General features: G+C 32.3%; 2 protein-coding genes and 1 pseudogene across 3 annotated transcripts; all 3 read left to right on the top strand.

The window, feature by feature from the left end:
* The first annotated feature begins 5,589 nt into the window (after nucleotides 1-5,589).
* On the top strand, nucleotides 5,590-7,784 carry LOC125864142 (auxin response factor 18-like; annotated as a pseudogene). The gene is made up of 2 exons (XR_007446216.1): nucleotides 5,590-6,688; nucleotides 6,768-7,784. The product of XR_007446216.1 is annotated as an auxin response factor 18-like (transcript).
* Nucleotides 7,785-18,776: 10,992 nt separating this feature from the next.
* LOC125866308 (ubiquitin-like) lies at nucleotides 18,777-21,256 on the top strand. The gene is made up of 2 exons (XM_049546646.1): nucleotides 18,777-18,879; nucleotides 20,795-21,256. The coding sequence occupies exon 2, from the start codon at nucleotides 20,795-20,797 to the stop codon at nucleotides 21,254-21,256; it is 462 nt and encodes a 153-aa protein (XP_049402603.1). The 5' UTR covers nucleotides 18,777-18,879.
* Nucleotides 21,257-23,173: 1,917 nt separating this feature from the next.
* On the top strand, nucleotides 23,174-25,801 carry LOC125864141 (uncharacterized). The gene is made up of 4 exons (XM_049544070.1): nucleotides 23,174-23,227; nucleotides 23,356-23,622; nucleotides 23,708-24,126; nucleotides 24,679-25,801. Exons 1-4 carry the CDS (start codon nucleotides 23,174-23,176, stop codon nucleotides 25,799-25,801), a joined length of 1,863 nt encoding a protein of 620 aa, XP_049400027.1.
* Nucleotides 25,802-26,508: the final 707 nt, after the last annotated feature.

The following is a 26,508-nucleotide window of genomic DNA, read 5'->3' as shown; positions in this document are numbered from 1 at the left end:
AGTTTCCAACGTTGTTAAGTAAGTCTTCCGTTGAGTATTGAGCCAGGCCTAGGGTTTGCTTAGAGACCAACAATGGTCCTCGAGTGCCGGCCACGTCCAAGGTGTAGGCTCAGGGTTTGACAATAATTTTATATTGTATGTCCAAACAGACGCTAAGAGAAAACGTGAGAAAAAATAGCAAAAAGAGCAAATTTCAGAAAACATACTAGTATAGGGTAAAATTCCTTAAAATAACCATAGTTTAAGCTAGAGATAAGATATGTGTATATCCTACCCTCTCAATCCCCTCTATGCGAGACTATATTAAATACATTATTATAGTTGTTGGAAAAGTACTATGAGACCGGGGGAGTATATGATTATAAATCTTTTTCATTAGGCATAAAATAAAATAGTGTAAATTAATTATTTTCAAATATAGATTAGTCAAAAAATAAATAAACAGTTAAAAGACCGTTAAAAATTAAACATTAGTTTAGCACCACCTCAGAATGTGGAGCAGTAAAAAATTGTTCCTTACTCAATCAAAGGTCTCAAGTTCGAGTCCTTAATATATAAAAAAATTCTTATTAGAAAATGTTTTCCTTCAAATGAAGTCCTACTCATTGAGAATTAGAATAAGTTGGACTCTCTAAATGCCAACACCTAATGAAAAAACAAAAAAAACAGAGCATTAGTTTAGCTATTTTTGTGCATTGGCGTAAAGAAATGGTCCACAAAGACTTTGTATTGGAAGGTACCAAAACGACACAAATTCTGCTAAGAGTGTCCGGCCCGGCCCATACAAAATATACAAATATATATTTTCTTAAATATTAAAAAAAATTATACAAGAAAATATTATAAATTGCATTATGTCTCATGTCAATATGACCAAAAAGATATTTGTTTTATAAAATTTATATAATTAAATTTCGAAAAACAAAAATTATCACTAAAAATATACTACTAATTTATTCTAACAGTTTTTTGTTCTATTTGTTTTTTAGGTAATTAACATATTATAAAGATCTATTTATTTATTGCAGGTAATTTAACTTGAGCATCTCGAATTACTGAATAATTGTCTTATCAGTTGTAAGTTCTAACCTTCTTTCCTACTATTTTTTTATCCTCCATTTTTACTGATTTTTTCCTTTTATGTGGTTACTTTAAGGTGTAAACTAAAGGATATTAGAAATCTTGCTAGATTTACATTTATCTGATTTTTTAGAATTTAATCTTAATTTTTATTTGATAATGTTGTTTTAGTAGGTTATAGATTTTTATTGTTCAATTTTGGGAATTTCCTGAATTAGTTCCCCGTAAATTAACTTGTGCAAAAAAACACATTTAGCTTGAGCCGTTAACAAAAATGAGTCGATTTTATTTATTTTCCCGAATTGTTTTTCTTTAAAACAAAGTCTATTAAAAATTATCTTTCTACCTTTAAGATATGAATATTGTTTATTTATATTCTATCCTACTGGAACTTCACACTAATTACGATATTGTACTGCTCCCGATTTATAGATAAATTATGAGCTTGTTGAATTTTGAAAAGACACCTAACTATAATATGTTGTATTTGTATGGGCAAAGCATTCTTAAAGATATTGTATGCATACACCTTAAGCTAAATTAAATTATTCATTTATTTTTCTAAGGTGATATAGAAACCATCCTGTCATGTCTAAATTAAGGTGACCATTTTTATAACTTTTGTCTTGGCTTCATGTGTCTTTTTCTCATTCACGGTATGGTACATGTTGAAGTTTAATTATATTTAAATTCGTGTAATGTAAAATTTTATTCGAAATAAAATACTTTTTATTAAAAAATTTTCTATATACAAAGTTCGAACTTAAATTTTTTGACTACGATGATCGATGTGAGTTGATTTGCTGTCTGTATGGTGTAATATGGAAGCATCGGAGGGACAACAAGGCCCATGCACCTATGTGGGTCATTTTTGCATTAATTAAAGATTCTTTTGGTCATTAAAAATGTTTATTTATTATGAATTAAATTTGGGTCTTTTACATATTTGGTTGCTCCACTAAAAATAATTATAGGGGCTAACTAATATATACGTATTAAATATGAATTTTAAATTTTTAAAAGTGATTCAAATCTATTTTCAATTTACTTTTATAAATTTCAATAAAATGTTATTTTCTCTTTTTTCTTTGTAAAAAAACTTGTAACTATTTATCTTCAACTTTATTAATTTAAATAATATAAAAAATATTTAAAAATTATGATCAAAGGCATGCAAATATTACAATTGGAGTAGATCTTTGAGATGTAAGTTTGCTGGCAGATATGGTTAAAGAGTCCTTTTCTAGGTGTAGTTTGATCTCAGTGCATAATAATGTGCAGACCACATATAGACATGGTTTGATGATGAAAGATTAATTTTATCAGGAGAGTAAAAATATAGGGTTAATATCTTAAAATGTGATTCAATTTTGGGAAATTATTTATAAAAGTTATTAAATTTTATTTTATATTAATAAAATCATTCAACTCAAGTCTGTATATCAATATAATCACCCAATTAAATTTTTTCATCTTAAATTCTTTTATGATAAATGATTTTATTGATGAAAGGATTTGAGTTGAGTGATTTTATTGATTCAAAACAAAGCTTAATGACTTTGCTAAATAGTTTCCTGAAGTTAATAGATAATTTATTTTGAAAACAATTTAAGTGTATATATATATATTAATTATTATAAATATAATACATAAATAAATATTGTAACTTCATCTGATAATGCATCTAAAACAAGTTAACCTTAAGAATACATATAAACACCTTTAACTCATCCTTATTGGGTAAGAACAAACACTTCATTTTACAATAGAATCTATAGTCTATATGTATTCCAAAGACATAAACATTGTAATACAACATATAACAAGTCAAAAAATACTGTCACAAAATCTTTTCGAGTAGTAAAAAAGTTAACCACATATAAGAGTTGGACTAAGAGTTGGACTGCAAGTGTTTCAATTCTTACACCGTACCGCATCCATTAGTGTGAGTTATTTGGTCTTAATATCTCTTCTATGGACAATCGATGGTGTGACTGCTCCTAAAAAATAGAGTTCCCAACATACTTTTTCATCAATATTTTCTAATTAATTGGCAATGGATCTAATTTGTATATATTAATAGTGAATTTTTATACATATTATGTGTATTTTAACAATGTTATAGCTAGTAATTTGTTAATTAGTTATTAATTTAATTTATTATGGACTTTTATATGTAAGTATCTTTTAAATGATTTAACAATGTATATGGTTAATCCATACGTGTATATTATGTTGAAATTATTTATTTATTGCTTGATTTCTTATAATGAGAAAGAATTTGGGTGTGGATTAATTCGGATCTATATATATATAAATAACAATAATAATAATAATAATAATAAATAAATAAATAAATAAATAAATATATTTTTATTTCAAATTAAAAGATGGAAGGACAAAATGGTGAGGACTCCTCCTGAGTCGGTGTCTTGTGTCCGTTAAATAAGAAAAGAGAACTCCTGCATTTTCTTACCCAAAAAAAACAACAAACTAAATTTCTCCAATTCTCGTCAAGTTTTAGTGAAGATTTCTACTACGAAAAATGGTACGATTCATAGTCTGTGATTCTTCGATATAATTTGTATGTATTTTTATACATGTGATTCCACTATTAAACTAATAAAACATATTAAATAATCTTATAAACTGTGTGTTTGATTAGATTTTTTGGAAAAAATGTTAACCTTGAATAATGTCTATCGAGAACTTCTTCAACGAGTAGATCTGAACCTTATTTTGAAGCTGAATAAAATATAATTATTTTTTGTGGAAGAGACATGGTTGGAAAGGAAACCTCAGTACAGGTTTATTTTATTTTATTGAACACTGTTCAAGAAATTATCAATAATGCAATTGTGTTTTACTTAATTGTTGAGTCTGTTAATTTGTGACATGATAAATTAAATATAAGTAATAGAATTCTGCCATAAATATTGATGGTTTTTTCATGTGTTTTGAAGAAAAACATATTAACACCCTGTTTGGACCGTTGTATTGTATTGTTTTGTTTTGTTAATTTAATTATAACGTTTGTTTGATTGTTACTCAAATTCTATTGTATCCCATTTTACAACCCATTTTAATTTTATATAACTATTGATTTGATGTGATAGCATTGTTACCTTAATATATTCTCTCATTTTGTCTTTATTATTATTTAATAATTATACTTCATATTTTATCCTTTTCATAGTAGCTCTACCACTACCTTACTTTTTTTATACATTTTTTAAATTATAAATGTGTAACATTATATAACAAAGAGAACGATACAATCATACAATCTATCTAAAGACTTTATTCACTATAAAGCAATACCTACCAACCCTCCTCCATCCAAACAAAGGGTAAGAAATCTTTTAAAAGTGAGCTAAGTAGTCGTACACCGAAATTTAACTCAACTAAATCTGGACTTTAGGTAAAAGTACAGTTAGGTAAATGAAGTAAAAAGTTAAACTTCCTCTCAATAGATAGTTAATCAAATTATTTACTTTTATTAATCTATCTACCTAATTAAGCACAACAATACTTAATTAAGCACAATCACTAGGTTACATTATGAATTATCCGATATTCAATATTTGTATTAAAGCTTAAAGGAGAAAAGCTTTGATTTGATCAAGAGAGGATTTGTATTGGAGCTTAAGGGGAAATGCTTCTCATTTGATCAAAGAGAGGAACAATTTTATTCAACCATATCATTCGACTAATTTGTGTTATATATAATTAAATAAACAAGAGAATAAGTATATTATTTTTTTTATCAATGGAATTCTGAATATAACATCTCAAACATATAATACCTAGTCTTATAGTAATACAAATAAAAAAATAATGAAACATATCTTTGTTGTTTTGGTTGGTGTCTGTATCCGAATTAAAAGGTGAAAATTATCAAAATGTTGCAAACAACCAACCAAAAAATCCATAATTTTTTTTTGTTGTTATCCGGTGTTCGATATCTACATTAGAGCCAGATTAAATTGCGCTCCCTAATAAAAATGATTTTGTATCAACGGGTCAAACTCGAGACCTCTTGGTTAAAGATCAATGAATATATATACCTTATTGTTTTGGTTGGTTTCTGAATCCGAATAAAAAGGTGAAAATTATCAAAATGTTGAAAACAACAACCAACCAAAAAAATCCATTAAAATTTAACTGCAAATAACACTTCTAAAGAGAGAGAAAAGAAATAAATAACATCGGCATGTTTTTCGTTTTCCACTTCTTCCTATTTTCTCTAGGGTTCTCTCTCCTTAATTCTAGTTGTTTTTTCCGCGATTTGTTAGTCCATTGCTGCTGTATTTATCGTCAAATTTTAGTCCATAGCAGCCAGTGACTTCAACATTTTGAAAATTTTGCAGAGCAATTTAAGAAAATTTCTGAGTTTTCTACGCCTTTTCTCTTGGACGAATTTTTCCAGAATTTTTTATTTTTCTGATTTTTACATAGTTTTGCAGAGTATATAGAAAGGTATGGGCTTCAATTGAATCAGAATTTGATTTTGCTATCTTCCATTTTGATGTACTGATGAATGTTTCTGCAGAATCTGTTAATGGAGGACAAGAATTGTATTGATTCGCAATTGTGGCAAGCATGTGCTGGTACTACAGTAAAAATACCTGCAGTTAATTCGATAGTGTTGTATTTTCCTCAAGGACACGCAGAACATGCCGGTGTAAATGTGGAATTTAGGAGTGACATTCAGATCCCATCCTACATTCCTTGTAGAGTTTCGAGTATTAAACACATGGCAGAACATGAAACTGATGAAGTTTTTGCGAAAATTAGATTGACTCCTGTTAGTCTTAATGAATTTTTCGAAACGGCTGATGAAGGAATGGTGCCAGATAAACCTCTTTCGTTTGCTAAGACATTGACTCAATCAGATGCTAATAACGGTGGAGGTTTTTCTGTTCCGAAATATTGTGCAGATACGATTTTTCCTACCTTGGATTACACTCTGAATCCTCCTGTTCAGACACTCTCAGCAACGGATATTCACGGGAAGTTATGGCAATTCAGACATATTTTTCGAGGCACACCAGAACGTCATCTTTTAACAACCGGTTGGAGTACTTTTGTGAATGAAAAAAAGCTTGTTGCAGGTGATTCCATTGTCTTTCTAAGGGATGAAAATGACGAAATTTCTGTAGGAATTCGAAGGATTAAAAAAAAGAGTGTTACAATTGAACCACCCGAGACTTCTCCTTGGTGGTTTCCATCTGTTGGTGGTAATCTTAAAGCTATACCACGCGGAGGGTTTTCAGCTTTTCTCAGAGATGATCAGAATACAAACTCGAGTTGGAATTTGATAAACAGGGGAAATGTTAAAGCAGAATCAGTTATTGAAGCTACGAATCTTGCAACTAATAGACAACCATTTGAGGTTATCTTCTATCCGCGCAGTAGCACTCCAGAGTTCTTTGTCAAGGCATCACGTGTGAAGGCAGCGTTACAAATCCCTTGGTGCTCAGGAATGAGGTTCAAAATGCCATTTGAAACTGAAGACTTAGTGATAAGCTGGTTCATGGGAACTATATCGTCTGTTCAAGCCATCGATCCAAGTCGATGGCCAGATTCACCTTGGAGGATGCTTCAGGTAATACACACTGATATATCATGTTGTGATCTGTCTTACTACGACCTATAATTGATACCTTTATCTCTACTTGTTGTAGGTGACATGGGACGAGCCAAATTTGCTTAATAATGTGATGTGTGTCAACCCATGGCTCGTGGAACCAGTCTCAAACATGCCCACCATCCAGTTTAATCCCTATACACCCCCACTAAAGAAACTTCGATTATCTCACCATTCTGATTTTCCATTAAATGGTCATCTTCCTATGTCTGGTTTTCCCGATAACCATCTAGATCCTCATCTTCCTATGTCAAGTTTTCCCAACCATCATCTTCTTAGGCCCAACAACACCCCTGCTGGCATGCAGGGAGCCAGGCATGCTCCATATAATCTATCATTACCGGATATCCACACCAATAAATTGCACTCGAGTCTATCTCCTGTCGGTTTTCCATCACTTTATCATGTTGTTGCGATTCCTAGCGCCTCCAATAATAATACCATGATTCCCAAGCCAAGTAATAAAAATGACGATGTATCTTCTTTGCTAACCCTGGGAAGTTCAACCCAAAATAGGCAGAAATTTGACTCTGAAAAAACTACACAATTCTTACTCTTTGGTCAACTCATAGTTATTGAACAACAAACCTCTCAAAGCAATTCAAGAAATAGTGTTTCTCCCGTTGTTGATGTAACAAATAGTTTTTCTGATGGGAATGAATATAAAAAAGAGAATACCTCTGATTCCTCAGATACTTCATTTGATCACAATAGTGTACCACATTGCTTACCATCTGAATCATTTCAATCGGAGAAAAATGTGGAGATTGGACACTGTAAAGTTTTCATAGAATCTGAAGATAGAGGACAAACAAAACAACTTAGTGATGAAGAATCATTTAGGTATGTGTTTATCTTTCGTAAGTGATATTTTATAATTCAGCTTCATATAAACTTAATTGAATATTCTTTGTTGCGAATAGCTATCATTGATAGAATCATTTTTTTTATGTATCCAAATTTGTTTTGTAGGGAATTCACGAAAGCGGCACGAAGATTAACAATTCTAACGGATGGAAGCAGTAATAACATAAGAGCTAGGGAGGGAGTATAGATAATAAGTCACTTTCTATTTTTCCGTCTAGATCTCTTTTCTCTTGATCAATTACTTTTACTAGGTTCAATGATGATTTTGAATTTTGTTTTCAGACAATTTAGATGATTTTCGTATGTTTTGTAGGCTAAAGTTTAGCATTTGTTGACGGTGAAAATTGTATCTCGTTTTCACTCTAGTACTCTATTCAGTTTAAAATGTAATTTTTCATGCTGGTTTCACTTTTGAGAAATTACTCCTTATTCATGACTCATGAACAGGGCGGAGCTAGGAAAGAAATGACTATATAAAGTTCATAACACAACACAAGTTACTTTCTAGTATCAATTAATGTGTGAGAGCCGATCTAATAAACAATGTTTACTCAAAAACACTTATCCGCTCTAAAAGCCTGCTCTTTTAAAGTATAAAGACTGCTGGTTTGAATATTCATGCCTACAATATACTAAAAAAGAAAATAAACAAAGAAATACTAAATATTGTAAATTATAGTATTATTTTTTGTTACTTTTTAAATACATAAAATACTAAAAAGAAAAATAATAATACAACCATATATATATATAAAAGAGAACCTTAGTCCTGCCTACGTGGCACCTCCACAAACCAGAATTCCCTTTTAATTTATTTATTTCCAAAACTCGCCTTCCCCTTTTATGAAAAGTTGTGACATTTATGAAAAGTTGTGACTTTTATGAAGAGTTGCGACTTTTATGAAGAGTTGCAACTTTTATGAAAAGTTGTGACTTTTATGAAAAATTGTGACTTTAATGAAGAGTTACGACTTTTATGAAAAGTTGTGACTTTTATGAATGGTTGTGACCTTTTCGAAGGGTTGCAACTTTTCCAAATAGTTGTAACCTTTCCGATAAGGCACACTAAGCATTTGTTCACACTACCCTTTTTTTGTCTATAAATAGACGGGTTTCTCTCATTTTAAAATAACGAAAATTCTGAACCTTTTCTTCTTCTTCACAATTAAATATTTGTGTATTTTACTCCTGTTGAGTGGCTCACTGACATCATTGCTTATTTTACAGATCGTTGTATGTATTTTTACCGTCATTAATTTATTCTTATGTTATTAAGGATAAATGATAAGATGTAATAATTTTCATTTTCCTTTACATTATTAATGTTTGTTACTACGTAATATAGTGTCTTAGTTTTAGTGACTGATAGGTTTTAAATATTATTTTATAAATTTCGTGATAATAAATTCCCGCGCGAAGCGCGAATAATTTTACTAGTACTAAATATAAAATAGAGGAAATTTGAGAAAGGCAAAAAGGGTCAATTGAACGACTGGTCATAATCTCCTCAAACATTCACTCTTCTAATTATACTAGATATGTGGTGCCCGTGCAAGGCACGGGCGTCGGACTGTTATTATTCTTTGTATTATGAGTACTTCACTAGATTGATAAAAAGAAATTCAATATGAAAATACTAAAAGAGAAAGCATAAGTATCATGTGTACAACATATTAACACTTCACAATATTTACTTGGATTGAGGAACAAAGTTTACAGAAATATTCAAACGATTATGAAGTGTCCTTCAAATGAAGAGTTGTTTGTAATAATTCTAACAAACATATTCCAACTTTCAAACCTCTAGAGATGATGATATTTTTCCTCAAGCTTTGAGAGATCCATCTTTCATTCAACCTGGCTGTGGACGTATAAGTAAGACACTTCCGAACCTCCGAAAATTTCCACAAGCTCTAAAAGATGTATCTTTCATTCAGCCTGTCTGGAAATTTCCACAAGCTCACACTTATTATAAAAGCAGAGAAATATAAATATAAGTAGAACAAACATGGAGAAAATGCTTTCATAATAATCATTTAATACCTATATAGGAACCGAATCCTAGTAGCTACCCGATATAATTATATTACCACCTGAGAGCATACCTTTACAAAGCACAATTGAGAACTCGAGATCCTTCACCTTCTCTATTTCTCCTTCAGCTCTAAGAAAAGCAGAACGACAATAAATTCTGAATGATAAGTGGAAGTCCTAAGTAAGTTACTTATTCCAAAAAATAGTGAAAGACCAAAATTAGTTTTTTGATAATAAGCATAATACAAAATGCTTCTATAATAACCATTAAAATAGACAAAGATATATTAAGTCCAGAAGAGGAAGAAGACACGGTAAAAAAGGTTGCAGGAACTTTTAAAAAAACATAGGAACAGTCCACAGCTTCATCCATAAGCAAAACTCGGTTTTGCATGTACACCAGAAATGCGGGATGATATTTCAGTTAGAGTAGGTTCCAATTCTTTACATGAAAAAGTGGTGAGGTTCAGTAAACTTAAATTCATGATTTCCTCACAATCTCTGTACAAATAAATGAAGGCGAGATTACAATAATAACTACATGTTATTCCTAAATAAGTTATAATTGAGCAAAAAATATACCTTGTGTCAGGAGAAATCTTCCTAGTGCTAATTGTAGAGGTAGAGGAAATGGTCGGAAAGTGCTAGCTACTCGGTAGAAAGATAAACGAGAAATAAAGGCACTTTCAGCTAATGACATATCACAATATATTTTACATCGTTTGGTATGCTTTCCATAAGCCTCTTTCATTGTGCGGGGATGTTCTTGTTTGTTCAGGTGGTATATAAAAACGTTAGAACTCCAATCAGTTCAACAACTCAATGTTGCAACAATCTAGAAGAGTCACCGAGACAATCACTAGTTACAATATTTGTAAATTGCACAATCAAGATACTTTAAGAATGAGTTGAAAATTTTTCATCATGGAAAATAAAAACAACGGAGAGCAATTACACTAAGCTATGAACAAATATTTATATGTGATCTTCCAATTTCAGAAAGTGGAAGAACTTTATACTTGACAAATTTTTGTAGGTAAAATGAGTGAAGTTATCTCAAACAATTACTTTGTTCCGTGTTCAGCTCTGGCTGCATTCCTATTTAAATTCATAGGTTTTGTAATGGACATAACTTTAGGTAAGGTTTGGGTACACTTTACCCTATGCAAATCCCACCATGTGTATTGTTGTTGTTATAGTGAGCAGAATTATGTTCAATTTATTTAGGAGGGTAATTAAGCATCTAATTTGATAGAATAAAAATAAATATTCCCCTTATATTAAAATTGGAGATACACAATCTCTACTGGAGAATCTTACTCCAAGTAAGCTAAGGAAAATAGATTGGAAATAAGAACAAGAACCCTCATATAGGTACACATGCATATGTAAAATCAATCAATCAGTGACATGAATGTACAAAATTGAGCCCGAAACAAGCTGAAAGAAAAATAAAACCAAAAGTCTCTCTTCAACTTCTAATAACCTTGAAGCTTAAATGGTTAATTTTGAAATAAAAACGAACATCCGAAATCCCCAAAAGCAAGAGCAGGGAAAATAATTCAGAGGGATGAGCGACAAAGGAGATTCATCAATATTTTAAGTGCTCGTTTTGTTCAAGAAATATATGTTGCAAAGAACCTTACCAAATGATTTAGTTGTTTCAGGCATATCATCGAAGACCTTCGGTTTATCAATTTTCACCCAAAAGTATTACAACTGGATCAAAAGAAATAATACATGCATATAGAAAATGTAGAAAAATATTATGCAGAACTATGTCTATGATCAAATTCAAAAAGGAAAAAACAAAGAGGAAGAAGCAGCAAAGCAAAGAAGGAAGCAGAAAGGGAAAAAGTAGCGCCATGTTTCCTCATTGGTAATTGTTAGTGGGACGAAAGCTCTTCATTTGCAAAAGCTTGCAATAGCAGTAGAAATAGCCACGAAATGTATGAACTTCGTAAGAAATCCAATGTTAGAAACATGGATACAGAGAGAGATCAGAGAACAAGGTGAATGAGAGAGAGAACACTGCGACAAAGTGAAGCAAAAAGGAGGAAGTACTGCAGCAGCCTGTAATAACAGTAAAAAGCCACGTATTAGTTACGTGTTAAACCTGGAGAATGTTAATAAGTAAAATTACGGGAATACCCACCCTTCGTTGGCTGAGCTACGTGGCGGTTTATGATTGATTTCCTCGGACCGAGAAAACCCTCACTTATTTAGAATGAAAATATATAGTTGACAAAATCAACAGCATAGGCTGGAAAACATCAGGCTTCCTCCATTGATGGAGGTTTGAAGCTCACGAGAGAATATTCAGAGAGAGAAAGTGGAAAGATATTATTGAGAATCAAAACTGAAAATAAACAATACAGGGTATTGTGTGTATATATATACACATTGTTCAACTAACCAACTTGATCTGACACAATAACAAACTTAACCAACTGATTTTGTGAACTCAACTAATTCTATGAACTCTAAAGCTAAATGTGATGAATTAAACTAATTACAAACTAATTGAAACTAATTGTAATCTCATCACCCTCCTCAAGTTGGAGGTGAGCTAAACACAGACAACTTGCCCAAAAGTGTAGTATGCTTAACACCAGTTAAGGCTTTGGTGAAAACATCTGCCAATTGAGAGCCTGTAGGAATGTGTCGAAGTGTGATCAGGCTTTGTTGGAGCTTGATTCTGACAAAGTGACAGTCGACCTCTATGTGCTTAGTTCTCTCATGAAAAACTAGGTTCTTAGCTATGTCGACTGTTGCCTGACTATCACAGAAAACAGGTATAGGCAAGGAACATTGCACTGTCATCTCATCAAGCAACCTTTCAAGCCATACCAATTCACCCACTACTTGTCTCACAGCTCTGTACTCAGCATCTGCAGAAGATAAAGAGACTATGGCTTGTTTCTTGGACTTCTAACTAATGGGACTATCACCTATGAGTACCAGGTAACCACTAACTGACTTCCTTGAATCAGGACAAGTAGCCCAATCGAAATCACAAAAAACATTGACAGTGAGGTCAGGTTTAGTGGAAACAAAAACTCCTAAGTAGGATCTTGTTTGAGATATCTTAGGACATGGTAAGCAGCCTTCAAATGAGGTTCTCTGGGTGACTGCATGAACTGGCTGAGGTGCTAGACACTATATGTTATATCCATTCTTGTGTTGGAGAGAAAATTGAGCTTGCCGACCAACTTTCGATAGTGAGTAGGATCCAATAATAATGTGCCTTCTGTGGCTTTTAGTTTTTCAATAGGATCAAGTGGTGAAGTAGTGGTCTTGCAATCAAGTAAATCGAACTCCTTCAGGAGATCAAGAGTAAACTTTCTTTGTGAAATGAGGACATCATCAGGTCTATATAGTATTTCCAATCCCAGAAAATAATGTAGTTTCCCCAAGTCCTTTATTCTAAACTGATCATGCAAGAAAGCCTTCAAAGAGACAATTTCCTCAAAGTCAGTCCCAGTCAAGATGATATCGTCAACATATACAACAACAAATACTAGTGAGCACCCTTTCTTCTTATAAAACAATGAATAGCCACTGTTTGAATGAGTGTACCCCTTTGAGCAGAGGCTGCTAGCTAATTTGTCATACCACTGCCTGCTAGCTTGTTTCAACCCATACAATGACTTCTTCAATCTGCAAACCATGTCTTTACTATCTATTGCAAGTCCTTGTGGCAATGTCATGAAGACCTCCTCATTCAAGTCACCATGAAGGAAGACATTATTAACATCTAACTGATACAAGTCCCAACCTTTCTTAACAGCTAAGGAAGTAAGAGTCCTTATAGTAGTCATTTTCACTACAGGTGAAAATGTCTCATTGTAGTCTATGCCAGCCTGCTGTGTGTACCCTTTCACTACCAATCTTGCCTTGAATCTCTCTATACTTCCATCTGCCTTGTATTTAATTTTATACACCCATCTGCACCCAATGTCATGCTTGCCTTTAGGCAAAGGGACCAGTTCCCATGTGTCATTTACATACAAAGCATCAAATTCTTGTGTCATTGCCATTTGCCATGCAGGGTTTAGGATTGCTTCTTCATAAGAGGAAGGTTCACTGTCATGTGAAATGGTATGAGCTAGCTGCTGACTCTTGGGACATAGGGAGGTTAAAAAGACATAGTCATGATTAGACATAAATGAGGTGAGGGAATGTAGTGGAGCAGAGGTATCAATGTTAGAAGTGGAAGGATGCAGTTTAGGCAAGGTGTAGTTGTATTCTTTTAGGTAGGTAGGGGTGTGAATTGACCTGGTTGTCCTTCTAGGTTCTTGTGGAGCAGCACTATGTGAGAGTGTGGGAGCAATTTCAGGCTGTGTACATGGATTCAGTGTAGTTTCAGTATCATTATTATTAGTGGACACATGATCATGAGTAACTCTTAGTGATGCATGAGAATTCAACACTTCATCATGAACAAAAGTATTATTTGTACCAGGTACACTGGGCAATTTATCAGAATGATGGACAAGTGAATTTATGACAGAATTAAAACTTGAATTGACCGGAGCAGTAACAAAAGGAAAAATAGTTTCATGAAAAAGAACATCTCTAGATACATTAATTCTTTTGGTAGCCAAGTCTAGGACCTTGTAACCTTTTGTATTGTAGGAATATCCAACACAAATGTGTGGTGTGGTTCTTGGTTCTAATTTATCCTTGTGGCTTTTCAAGCTGGTTGGAAAACAAAGGCATCCAAAGCTTCTAAGGTGGGAATAAGTTGGCCTTTTTTTTATATAGTAACTCATATGGGGATTTGTTATGTAACAACTTTGTGGGCAGTCTATTGATGAGATATGTAGCAGTGAGGACACATTCTCCCCAATATCTTACAGGTAATTTTGATTGGAATAGGAGTGCCCTTGCTGTTTCAAGAAGATATTTATGTTTCCTTTCTACTACACCATTCTGTTGAGGTGTATAAGGGCAGGATTTTTGGTGTATGATGCCTTTTTCTTGGAAAAAACAAGTTGCTTCTGCATTTGTGAACTCCAAGCCATTATCAGATCTGAAGGCTTTAAGTTTAGTTTGGAATTGAGTTTCTATGAGAGTTACAAAAGCTTTTACAGTTTATAATGCATTGCTTTTACACCTAAGTAATTTTGTCCAAGTAGACCTGCTATGATCGTCTACCATAGTGAGAAAGTAATGATAACCATCATGAGTGGGCACATGATATGGTCCCCATAGGTCAATGTGAAGTAGTTCAAATACCTTGGTGGTTGTGGTAGTGCTGTCAGGGAAGGGCATTCTGATTTGTCTAGCCATAGGGCATATGACACAAGTAAAAGACTGTTTGTTTGAAAAATGTATTGGTATGGTAGAGATACCTCTCATCTTTACAAAAGGCACATGTCCTAGTCTAGTATGCCACAAGAATTCATTACCTTGAGCATGAGTATCAACAGAACTAACAGCAAAAGAATGAAAACTATTATCAGACCTTGAAGGAAAACCAACAGTACAAACTTCTTTATTGGAAACATGAGAACATTTTACATTGGATGATGCTGAAGTTTGACATTCAGTCCCAGTTAAGACTTACGTATTTTGAACTGAAGATGGAACATGCTGGTAATTGGAAAAACAATCAGTAGAACAACAAATGACATGAGATAAACCACTAGAAGTTGGTCCACAGCTGTGGCATTTTGGACAGAAAAAGTACAGTCCATTCCTAGCTCTACCAAGTGCCAGAGGGCTCTTCAGAGAAGGGCCCTGCAATAGACAAGAAGAGCAGTCAAAACTGACTGTTCCTTTGAGCTGGAGTGCCAAACAATGAACTGAAATTAAGTTGAATTTGAAACTAGGTATGAATAAAACTTTGTACAGAGTTAAAGTTGAACTAAAATAAACATCACCAATTTCAGTTACTTTGACCTTGTATCGATTTGGTAAGGTGATCAAGGAGGGATAAGGTAGTGTCCTGAGGTTAGTGAGGGCATTTTTGGTGTAAGTCATGTGATATGATGCTCCTGAATCTATGATCCAAAAATTAGCAGTTAATCTAGCACATTTACATGACAAATTACCTATCTCAGTAATTGAAGAATAACAAGCCAATATACCTGCTAGGTTCACTACTCCACTAAGCATATCTCTTGAGCCATCAGTCCCATTTACAGCTTGCAGAGATCCTAGGAGGTTGAGTAGCTGCTCATATTGACCTTTGGACAGATTCACTGGCATTTGCTTCATTGACTCATCAGGTACCTCATTTCGGTTCATGTCTTCCTCAGAACTGTACACATTTGCTGCAGACCCTGAGCTTCTTCCTTTGGAAGGTCTAGAATTAGATGAGTAACCATGAAGTTTGTAGCACTTATCCTTGGTATGTCCAGTACGTTTGCAAAAGTCACAAAATAAATTTGATTTGTTACTAGTGCTAGAGTTGCCTCTGAAAACAGTGTTGGTGTTGGGATTGGATCTGCTAGCACCTCCTTTTGAGGAAGTGTAGCTGGTCCTAAAACCTTTGGATCCTGCAGTAACATTAGATGAAACAGAGGCATTCAATGAAGTGGATTCCAAAACAGTGTGATTGTGAGGCCTGACTTCCCTTTGTCTTTCCTCTTGTGATAATATGGCAAAAGCTTGTGCCATGCTAGGCAATATAGACATCATGAGAATGCTTCCTCTCACAACAGTGTACATTTCATTCAAGTCCTTAAAAAAATGCACCAATCTCCTATCCTGTTCAGCTTGGTGCATTTTGGCTTTACCACCACAAACACACACACAACTACATTGAGAGTGAACATCAAGAGTGCTCATTTCCTCCCATAATTTCTTCATCTTCGTGGAATAACCAGTGACATCCAAAGTCCCTTGTACAAGATCATTGATCTCCTTTTGCAACTGATAGAGTTTACAACCATTAGTCTGGTCATATCTACCTTCCAGTTCATCCCAGAGTTCCTTGGCATTGTTAACATACTGTAAACTGTCGCGCAGATCAGGTGATAGGGAATTAAGGATCCATGAAGTCACCATATCATCACACCTCTCCCACTGCATGAAAGAATGATCTGTAGAAGTCGGCTTAACAACTTTGCCAGTGATAAAACCAGTCTTACTTTTAACAGATATGGCCCTAAGAACAGCTCGTCTCCAAGATCTGTACCCAGTTCCGTAAAAAACAGCTGGTAATAATGTTGAACCTGCATTCTCAGAAGGATGCAAGTAGAGTAAACTACCGAAATCCAATTGAGCAGGAACAGTAGGTGCATCTCCCATGGATGAAGATTGGAGAGTAATTGGAAACAATCCGAGAAGTGCAAAGTAAGAAAGAAACGAGAAAGAAGAACAAATAGCAGGGGAACAAAAAATCACAAAATCCCTAAATCATAGTCGTGAAATCGAACTGAGAATCGAAGGATACGCAATACTCACGAACAATGTGGATGCGGAAAGTAGGAATCATCCCTTGTGCTCTGATACCATGACAAAATCAATAGCATAGGATGGAAAACATCAGGCTTCCTCCATTGATGGAGGTTTGAAGCTCACGAGAGAATATTCAGAGAGAGAGAAAGTGGAAAGATATTATTGAGAATCAAAACTAAAAATAAACAATGCAGGGTATTGTGTATATATATACACATTGTTCAACTAACCAACTTGATCTGACACAATAACAAACTTAACCAACTGATTTTGTGAACTCAACTAATTCTATGAACTCTAAAGCTAAATATGATGAATTAAACTAATTATAAACTAATTGAAACTAATTGTAATCTCATCAATAGTAATTTGGGAGATTTTAATAATATAATATAAGATTAATACGAGTAATCTTAATGCTGGATTGTTATTGTGAAGTTATTCAATCAACCCTTGATATAATGAATGTGACTTTGCACTAAATTAATCCAACTTTCCCTATAATCCCTTTTTAGTTTTCTATAGAGTTCGAATATTTCAAATTCATGTTGCATAAGATCTTATTTGTAGAAGCAGATTATATCATGATTTAATTCATATCTAAGACTCAAATTTGAAAATCATGGTTAAGGAAGTAACAATCTTGTCCACTCACCACAACCTTTGATAAAACTTTCCATCTAATTATAAATCCACGATAATAAGTATATTAATTTTTTTATCATTGAAAATTATGAATATGACACCTCAAACATGTAATACCTAATATTATAATACTATAAATAAAAAATATACTTTGTTGTTTTGGTTGGATTCTGAGATACTTATATAGTAGAAGCTTCTTCTGAAGAAAAAGATCAAAAATTCAAATGCTTCAAACAACCAAATTGTTTTTTAAGATAATAATTAAAGCCACACTTTCTTTTCTTGGATTATATATAACATTTTATTATAATAATTATTCTTCAAAATACCCTAAATAGTCTTATGATCTTCTTCACCTAACACCACCATTTCACCATATTTGTCCTCCCGTAAAAGCTTTTCTAAAAATATTTTTCAAAATATCAAGATCCTTCATATAGATCAATTCAATATCATATTATCGACTATTGACTTAACTATCCTCAGTTGATAGCTCAATTAATTTGGCTTCATATTTTGATTATCATTTTCAAATAAGGATATACTCATAATTCTTCCGATCCTAATTAATGTGAAGTGTGTATAGTTAAGTATGTAGTATAAACTATATCAGTACCCTTTAGGAAAAATAACTTCCCTACACAAGGTATGAAAAATGGATATCTAAACGCACATTATTTGGAAAAGTTGAGGTGAATTTTTTATATAAGAATGAAAGTAACTCATAATCAAAATATAAATGTACAAAAATTACATATTAGGAGAATCAAAACTAAAACTCATCACTAATTATTAAAGACATATATAGTATATAAACATATCCTTTAACTTTGTCTCAATTGACATCTAAGTCCCTCAACTTTAAATATGCACAAATAGATACTTAAATTTATATAAAATTGAATAAACCCACGCTATCGTTGTCATTATCCTTACTCAAAGTTTTGTTGTTACTTCTGTAAGAAAGGAAAATAAAGCTTATACTACTGTTAACTTATTTCGAAAATATATAAAGAAAAAATTAATTATTTTTTATTTGTTTGTATATTTAATTAACTACGAGTTTTTCTCCTAATCTCTAATTTAGCAATTTCTTAGGGAGCATCTCCTATATAATGGCTCTTTCATCCACAGTTTCCTCTTTAATTCATAAATAATCTATCAATTTCTCTTCATTAACAGAAGCTTTTAAGGTTAGTTCTTCTATTGCTCATCTTTATCCTTTGTTTTTTATTTTAATTTAGTTTTCCTTTATTCCCTTTATCTCCAAAAAAAAAAATTGGTGAAATTTGGAGTATGATAATTAGTGTCTATTTTCTTGTTAATTAGGATGTTAATTTCTTAAATTTGTGAAATAAAATTTATATATTTAAACGTACATAAGAAAGAATGACGAAGTTCGAAATAGAATAATTGAAATTCAAAAACTGATGAGGAATTATAACTTATATATTTAGATACTATATACGTGAAAATACATAATCACAATTTTTTTTAATTTAAAGAATATTTAAAATAATCTTAGATGATATTGCCCTTTCTTGAATCTTATGCATGGTGAAAACTTAGTGTGTTGAGCAAACTTTTTTATATTCCAAGATAAAAATTATTTTAATTTCTAAGATGTAATTATCTATTGATTTGATCATCTGATTGTTCAATTTAATCTGATGCTCATCTTCATATCCTTTATAAATTTAACATAATTAGTTTAATCTCGATTGATCTGTTTTTGATCTCATATCTATTATTTTATATCTATATATGTTTTGTGAATTTATATAATTTTATGAGCAATAGCAATGAGGGAAAATTCAAAATAAGGAAGGAATTTTGACACGATACAACTTGTTTTGCATCTTCATGGAGGTTATAGGGAATATGAAGTTTATCCAATCATATATTAGTACATATAAGGCGGAAAAATTTGTCTCAGAAGTTAAGACTAGCTTTACAATTGAAAATATTATAAAAACGATAAAAAAAAAGGAGATTATAAAAATAGACTACATGATCTTCAACATCTAGAAAATGAGAAGTGTCTTTGTGATTATCACATTCGAAAAAATTGGACACTCCAACTTAGGGGTGTACATGGTCGGGTTGGTTCGGGTTTTTCAACTATCAAATCAAACCATTTGTGTCGAATTTTTAAATTTATAAACCAAATCAAACCAATAAAACTCGGGTTTTGCAACCTCAGGTTTTTTCGGGTTTTTTCGGTAAAGTATTCATACAAACATATAATTTACTAGTACTTCAAATATTTCTTTAGTCCTACCAAAATACAACTATCTAAGATGTTTCTTTAAAATATAACACAATATGATATGATTAATGACACTAAAATATCCAACAAAAATAATAATAATGAAATCGCGTAAAACAAATATTGCAAATTAACAAGTCATAATGAAAATGATCATAATTTAAAAGTACTAATTCATGCTAAAATTAAGTTTAATAAGTATTAGTTACATGACTAAATATTAAAGGAAATTAAAATTAGATTATGTATTTTAATTGTCTAAACTAATGTAAAACTAAAGAACAAATATTCAATATTATTGTCATTCTTAGTGTTGAATTGATTTTCTTTTTGCATTAGTATTAATTTGATTTTGATTTAAGCTTTATTATAATTACCAACATCTGTGGATTATAATCTTTATTGGCTCATTCATAATTCTAAGTTTCACTCTTGAAATAATATATTAAAAGATAAAAACTATGAAAAAGTATAAGAAATATTTAAAAATTATATCAAAGTAAATATTTTTATGTATAAAATAAAAATTTTAAAATTATATATATAATGTCGGGTTGGTTTGGTCTCGGGTTGGTTTTTTTTAGTTAAAACCAAACAAAATATAGTCGGATTTTTTTTTTCAAAACCAAACCACTAGTCGGGTTGACTCAATTTACGGTTTGGTTCGATTTTGTACACCCCTACTCCAACTTATACGGCGATAGATGTAGTATATTATTCTTTGATTTAATTTATTTTTGTAAAAAAAAAATAGAAGAAGACTGTGTTGGAATTCAAGAGAATACATTAATATTTATTTTCTATAACTTTCAATACTTTCTCTTTGTATGCAATTACAGATGCAAATCTTTGTTAAAACCCTCATTGGAAAGACCATTACTCTCGATGTCAAGAGTTCCAACACCATTGACAATGTTAAAGCAAAGATTCAAGACAAAGAAGGAATTCCCTCGGATCAACAAAGATTAGTATTTGCTGGAAAACAATTTAAGGATGATCGTACACTTGCTGATTACAATATTCAAAAGGAGTCCACCATTCATCTCGTCTTGAGTCTTTGTGGAGGTTATAGGGAAGATGAAGTTTATCCTATTATTGTTAGGACATATAAGGGGGAGAAGTTTACCTTAGAAGTCAGGACTAGCTTTACAATTGAAAATGTGATAAAAACGGTCCAAGAAAAAGGAGATTATAAAGATAGGCTACATATGTTATTAGATGGTCAACATCTAGAATATGAGAAAAGTCTTTCTAATTATCATATCCGAAAAAATTGGACACTACATCTTATACGCCGATAGAAAGTAAAATTATAGATCCTTGTTAGGACCTTGATTGTGAAGACTATTTGTTTTGGAGAATTCTTAAACTATTGATAATGTAACACAAATATTAAGAATATATATAATATTGTGTACACTACTCTATCAATTGGCTTTAATTTCATTCATCAAAGAATAAATGTGCAAAAGACTTAAGTATTTTAAAGTTAATGTTTAATCATGTCCAAAGTTTACTTGGGCTAAAATAGACTGAATCAATATGAGCTAAGTTATGAATCATAACTTAATCCATTCAATGTAACTCATTTTCTTAACAAAATACACACAAACAAGTCTTCCTAAATATTTCATATTAAACAAATTTAATAAATCTGTCTACATGCATAGCTACAAATTCAAAAAATGTAAATTTTAGTTAAGGCGGAATAACTTGGGAGCCTCCTGCTCATCATTTTGCCAACTAAACCCTTAAACTCATTGAAACATGACATTTTAAGCCCTTATATGGATGACTCATTGGTGCATGTAATACAACTAAATACACATAAATTTTCACGTCATTAAAAAATGCCACATAGAAAATTATATGTTAAAAGTCTAAAAACCCCTATTCCACTTCAACTTTTTGTTGAAACAAGAAAGGATCTTGTTTAATTTAACGTTTTTCTTTCCTTTGCATCTGTGAATGAATATGAAGAATCCGGTTAGTGGTTAACTTATGAATCCTCTATTTTCATGTGTATTTTTGGTGGTAAAACTATGATTGAAAGAGCTTGCTACTAGATAATTGAGTGAAACTTTCATTTGATTAAAGCTTCATAGTTTGATTGCAACTCAATTTGCTTTTAAATATTTTTTTCATTATTTTTATTAATTCTATATTTTTATTCACTGTTTTTAGATCTGGATTTGTATTAGTTAGTTTTAAGGGAGTGTAAAAATCTTTACTTTTTGTTTAGTGTAATGGGTATTAATGAAATCACCCAATCTCCTCCAATTCTTGTGTATGTGAGATTTTAGAATTTAACAATTTTGTAGTAATTATCGTGTGATCTTTAATTTTGGAGAGTTTTTCTTTTTCTTAGTGTTTGATGAAATTGAAAAAAAATCAATTCTTTTCTGGATGTTTAGTTAGATCGGAGATTTTTTATTTTTTTAGGGTGTTTAATGATATTAGAAAAAGCTGAAATTATTTTTTGTGTGTTTAATGAAAATGGAGAATGATAAATTTTTGTTTAGTTGTTTGATGAAATCGCAAAAAAATCATTTTNNTTGATTAAAGCTTCATAGTTTGATTGCAACTCAATTTGCTTTTTAAATATTTTTTTCATGATTTTTATTAATTCTATATTCTTATTCACTGTTTTTAGATCTGGATCTGTATTAGTTAGTTTTAAGGGAGTGTAAAAATCTTTACTTTTTGTTTAGTGTAATGGGTATTAATGAAATCACCCAATCACCTCCAATTCTTCTGTATGTAGATTTTAGAATTTAACAATTTTGTAGTAATTATCGTGTGATCTTTAATTTTAGAGAGTTTTTCTTTTTCTTAGTGTTTGATGAAATTGAAAAAAAAATCAATTCTTTTCTGGATGTTTAGTTAGATCGGAGATTTTTTATTTTTTTAGGGTGTTTAATGATATTAGAAAAAGCTGAAATTATTTTTTGTGTGTTTAATGAAAATGGAGAATGATAAATTTTTGTTTAGTTGTTTGATGAAATCGCAAAAAAATCATTTTTCTTTTCTTTTCTTAGTGTTTTTTGAAATTGAAGATATATATATATATAAAATCATTTCTATCCCATGTTTTCCTATACTATAGTCTTCTAGACTATTTAGGATCCCATTTAAGAGTTCTCATGGGGTATGTCCAGTGATGGTGGGTTATGTAGAACTGTGGTTTTGATAATAATGTGACATAATCCTCCATTTCTATGGCACGTATAAGAACATATCTGTTGGTCAGCAATCCAATATTTATTGTTTTGGTATTAATCTCCTTAGGTCTTGTATCTCAGGCCACCCCTATGAGAATTTTCCTATTACTGCATATTGTAAATCTTCATTTAAAATTATCTGATCGATTTCCTCTTCTCATCCTTTATATGATCCGGAGGAAGAAACCTCAATAGTCATTGCATGGATCTCTTTCCCATCACTTCCTCCAAACTTTTTTGGTAAAGAAGCAATTTTCTCGTTAGCTGCAGCAGTGGGAAAACCTTTACAAGTGGACCTGGCAATAAAGAATAAAACAAGACCAAGTTATGCTAGAGTTAAAGTGGAGGTTGATTTACTGGGAGAATTTCCAAGGAGAATTAATACTGGAATGAGAAAAAAGTCAGGAGAGATCAAGGAGAAGTGGATTACCATCAAATATGATCACGTACCAAAATATTGCAAAAATTGTAAACTACAGGGACACAATGAAACTGAATGTTTTCTCTTTCATCTAAGAATTATACCCAAAGGAAGAGGAAGAGGAGGAGAAAGACAAGAACAATCCAAAGGAAGATATCAATACAAGAAGGGTGATGAACAATCAAAGGGAAGGGGGTGATAGTGCCAACAAAGGAAAGGGGCAGAATCAAGAGGGTGAATTCCAGGAACAAAAGAAGAAAAGTTATCCAAAAAGAAGTAGACAACACCAAAAAGAAAGAATAGAGCAGGTTTGGAACCCAAGACATGTACAACATAATGACAGATTGGTAAAAGTAGATAACAAATTTGGTGCACTAGATGACAACCAGGAAGATGGTGTAGGAGAAGGAGATATAATGAATAATAAGCAGAAGTTAGGGGGAGATATTGGTGGAGATAAGGCAACCAATGAAGAACAATCTTTTAATGTCAAGCAGAAAGAAGATAATTATAATAATGAGCATAGCAGGTCATAAAGGCTAGAAGCAGGCACAAACAGAGAACAATGTATGCAAGAGGAGAATAACATAACAGGCAACCAAAAGTATGAGGTAAGAACTATAGGTAGCAACAATTCTAAAACAAAAGAAGGAGAAATAAATAGAGCACAAATCAGTCACATTCATGTCACAAGCAGAGAATACAAAGAACATGATTCATCAGGAAGTACATATAGTTGCACTGGGGGGACAAAGAGTCATATGAGGACAAAGAGAATGCAAGATTGGAACAAGAAGAGAATAAAAGGGTGATCACTCCACAGAAAGCACCAAAGATTCATCAGATGTCTCAATTAGAGATAGACAAAAAGTTGCAAGAAGAAGAGGATGAAAGTATGGAAGATATATAGAAGACATAAGTAGAAAAAGTGATTTGTCCATTGAGCAGACAGGACAACTACAAGGCAAAAACAAAAAAAGAGCAATGCAGTCAGCAGTGCTTTCATATGTAAACACAAGGAATAGGAAGGGTCCCACCTCAATCTCTCAATGATTGACAAAATACTATTCTGGAACATTAGGTCTGTTAAGACTCAAAATTCATTTGAGAGATTAATAGAGCTGAACATGAGACATCATTACACTTACATAACACTACTAGAACCTTTTCAAAGCCCCAATGAACTGGAGAATTACAAGAGAAAATTGGGTATGCATAATGCTAAGGTGAATCTATCAGCAAAGATATGGAGTTTTTGGAATGAAAATTGGGAAGAAAAAGACTATAAGGATACTGTACAACAACTAATAATTGGTTACAAACTGAGGGGCACAAGGGAAAGATTCAAAGTGACTGCTATATATGCTAGATGTAGTGCCATAGAAAGACTAGAATTTTGGGAGGACCTGGAGGATATTGCATGCAACAATAACAATCCCTGGATTGTTGGAGAAGATTTCAACTCCATTTTGGATGAATCTGAGAAATTGGAGGGCTTCCCAGTGACACAGAACGAAATCACAGACTTTGCACATTGTATTAGTACATGTGCATTGACCGAAGTAAAGTTCATAGGCAGCAGCTATACTTGGTGGAATGGTAGAATACATAAGGATGATATTTTCAAAAGGCTAGATAAAGTCTTTGGTAACAATGATTTCATGAAGCTACTACCAGATAGTGAAGTGCAACATCTAATTAGACAAGGATCAGATCATGCACATTTACATTTGACTTGTTTCACTAGTCAAGAAATAAGAATCAAACCTTTTAGATTCTTAAACCTCTGGACTAAACATCAAAAGTTTATGGACCATGTGGAGCCGCGTTGGGGGGAAGAAGTCATAGGCTCACCTTTTACCATAGTGCAAACTAAGATGAAAATATTGAAGTCAGATCTAGCTAAATGGAGTAAAGAAACTTTTGGAAACATTTTTCAAAAGATTGTCACACTAGAAGATGTGATCAAAATGAAGAAAATCCAACTAGAAGTATCCCCATCAGAGGCAAATAGGTCCAATCTGAATAAAGCCAATGCAGAGTTGAAAAGATATTTGAAGATTGAGGAGGAGTACTGGAAACAAAAAGCTGGGATGAGATGGTTTAAAAATGGGGAGAGGGACACCAAATTCTTCCATTCATATGTCAAAGGGAGAAAGTTGTGGCTATCTTTCAAGAACAGTTCAAAGAAAATCAGGAGATAGAAGATTATTCTTTGCTACAAAATATTCCTACTTTGATCAAGGCAAAACAAAATGAGGAAATAGAGAGGCAACCTATAGAAAAGAAGTTTAAAAGGTGGTATTTTCTCTTAATAGAGATAGTTCAAGTGGACCAGATGGATTTTCAGGACAATTCTTCCAATACTGCTGGAATATAATTGGGAAAAACATCACCTACATCGTCAGAGCATTTTTCTGTGGTCAAGAACTATCAAGGTATTACACACACACACCTAGTACTGATCCCTAAAAAGGAAAGTATAGGAACTTTTGATGATTTGAGACCTATAAGCTTAGGCACTTTTGCCAACAAAATCATATCCAAAGTCGTCCAGGAGAGGATGGGATCAGTTCTACCAGAGATCATTTCTACAAATCAAACAGGTTTTGTAAGAGGGAGGAGCATCACTGAGAATGTTTTATTAGCTCAGGAAATAATCAGGGATATTCACAAAAGGAATAAGCTCCACAATGTTGTGGTGAAATTAGACATGGCAAAGGCATATGATAGAGTTTCCTGAAAGTATCTTCTCATGGTCTTAATGTATTTTGTTTTTTCTAAAAGAATAATAGATATGGTGCTCAGGTTAATCAGCAATAACTGGTATTCAGTGCTAGTGAATGGACAATCTTTTGGTTTTTTCCAATCCTTTAGAGGATTCAAACAAGGTGACCCATTATCATCTACA

The sequence above is a fragment of the Solanum stenotomum genome, chromosome 5 (assembly GCF_019186545.1).
Source record: "Solanum stenotomum isolate F172 chromosome 5, ASM1918654v1, whole genome shotgun sequence".
Lineage (NCBI taxonomy): Eukaryota > Viridiplantae > Streptophyta > Magnoliopsida > Solanales > Solanaceae > Solanum > Solanum stenotomum.
This window is presented reverse-complemented; position numbering and strand designations above follow the sequence as displayed.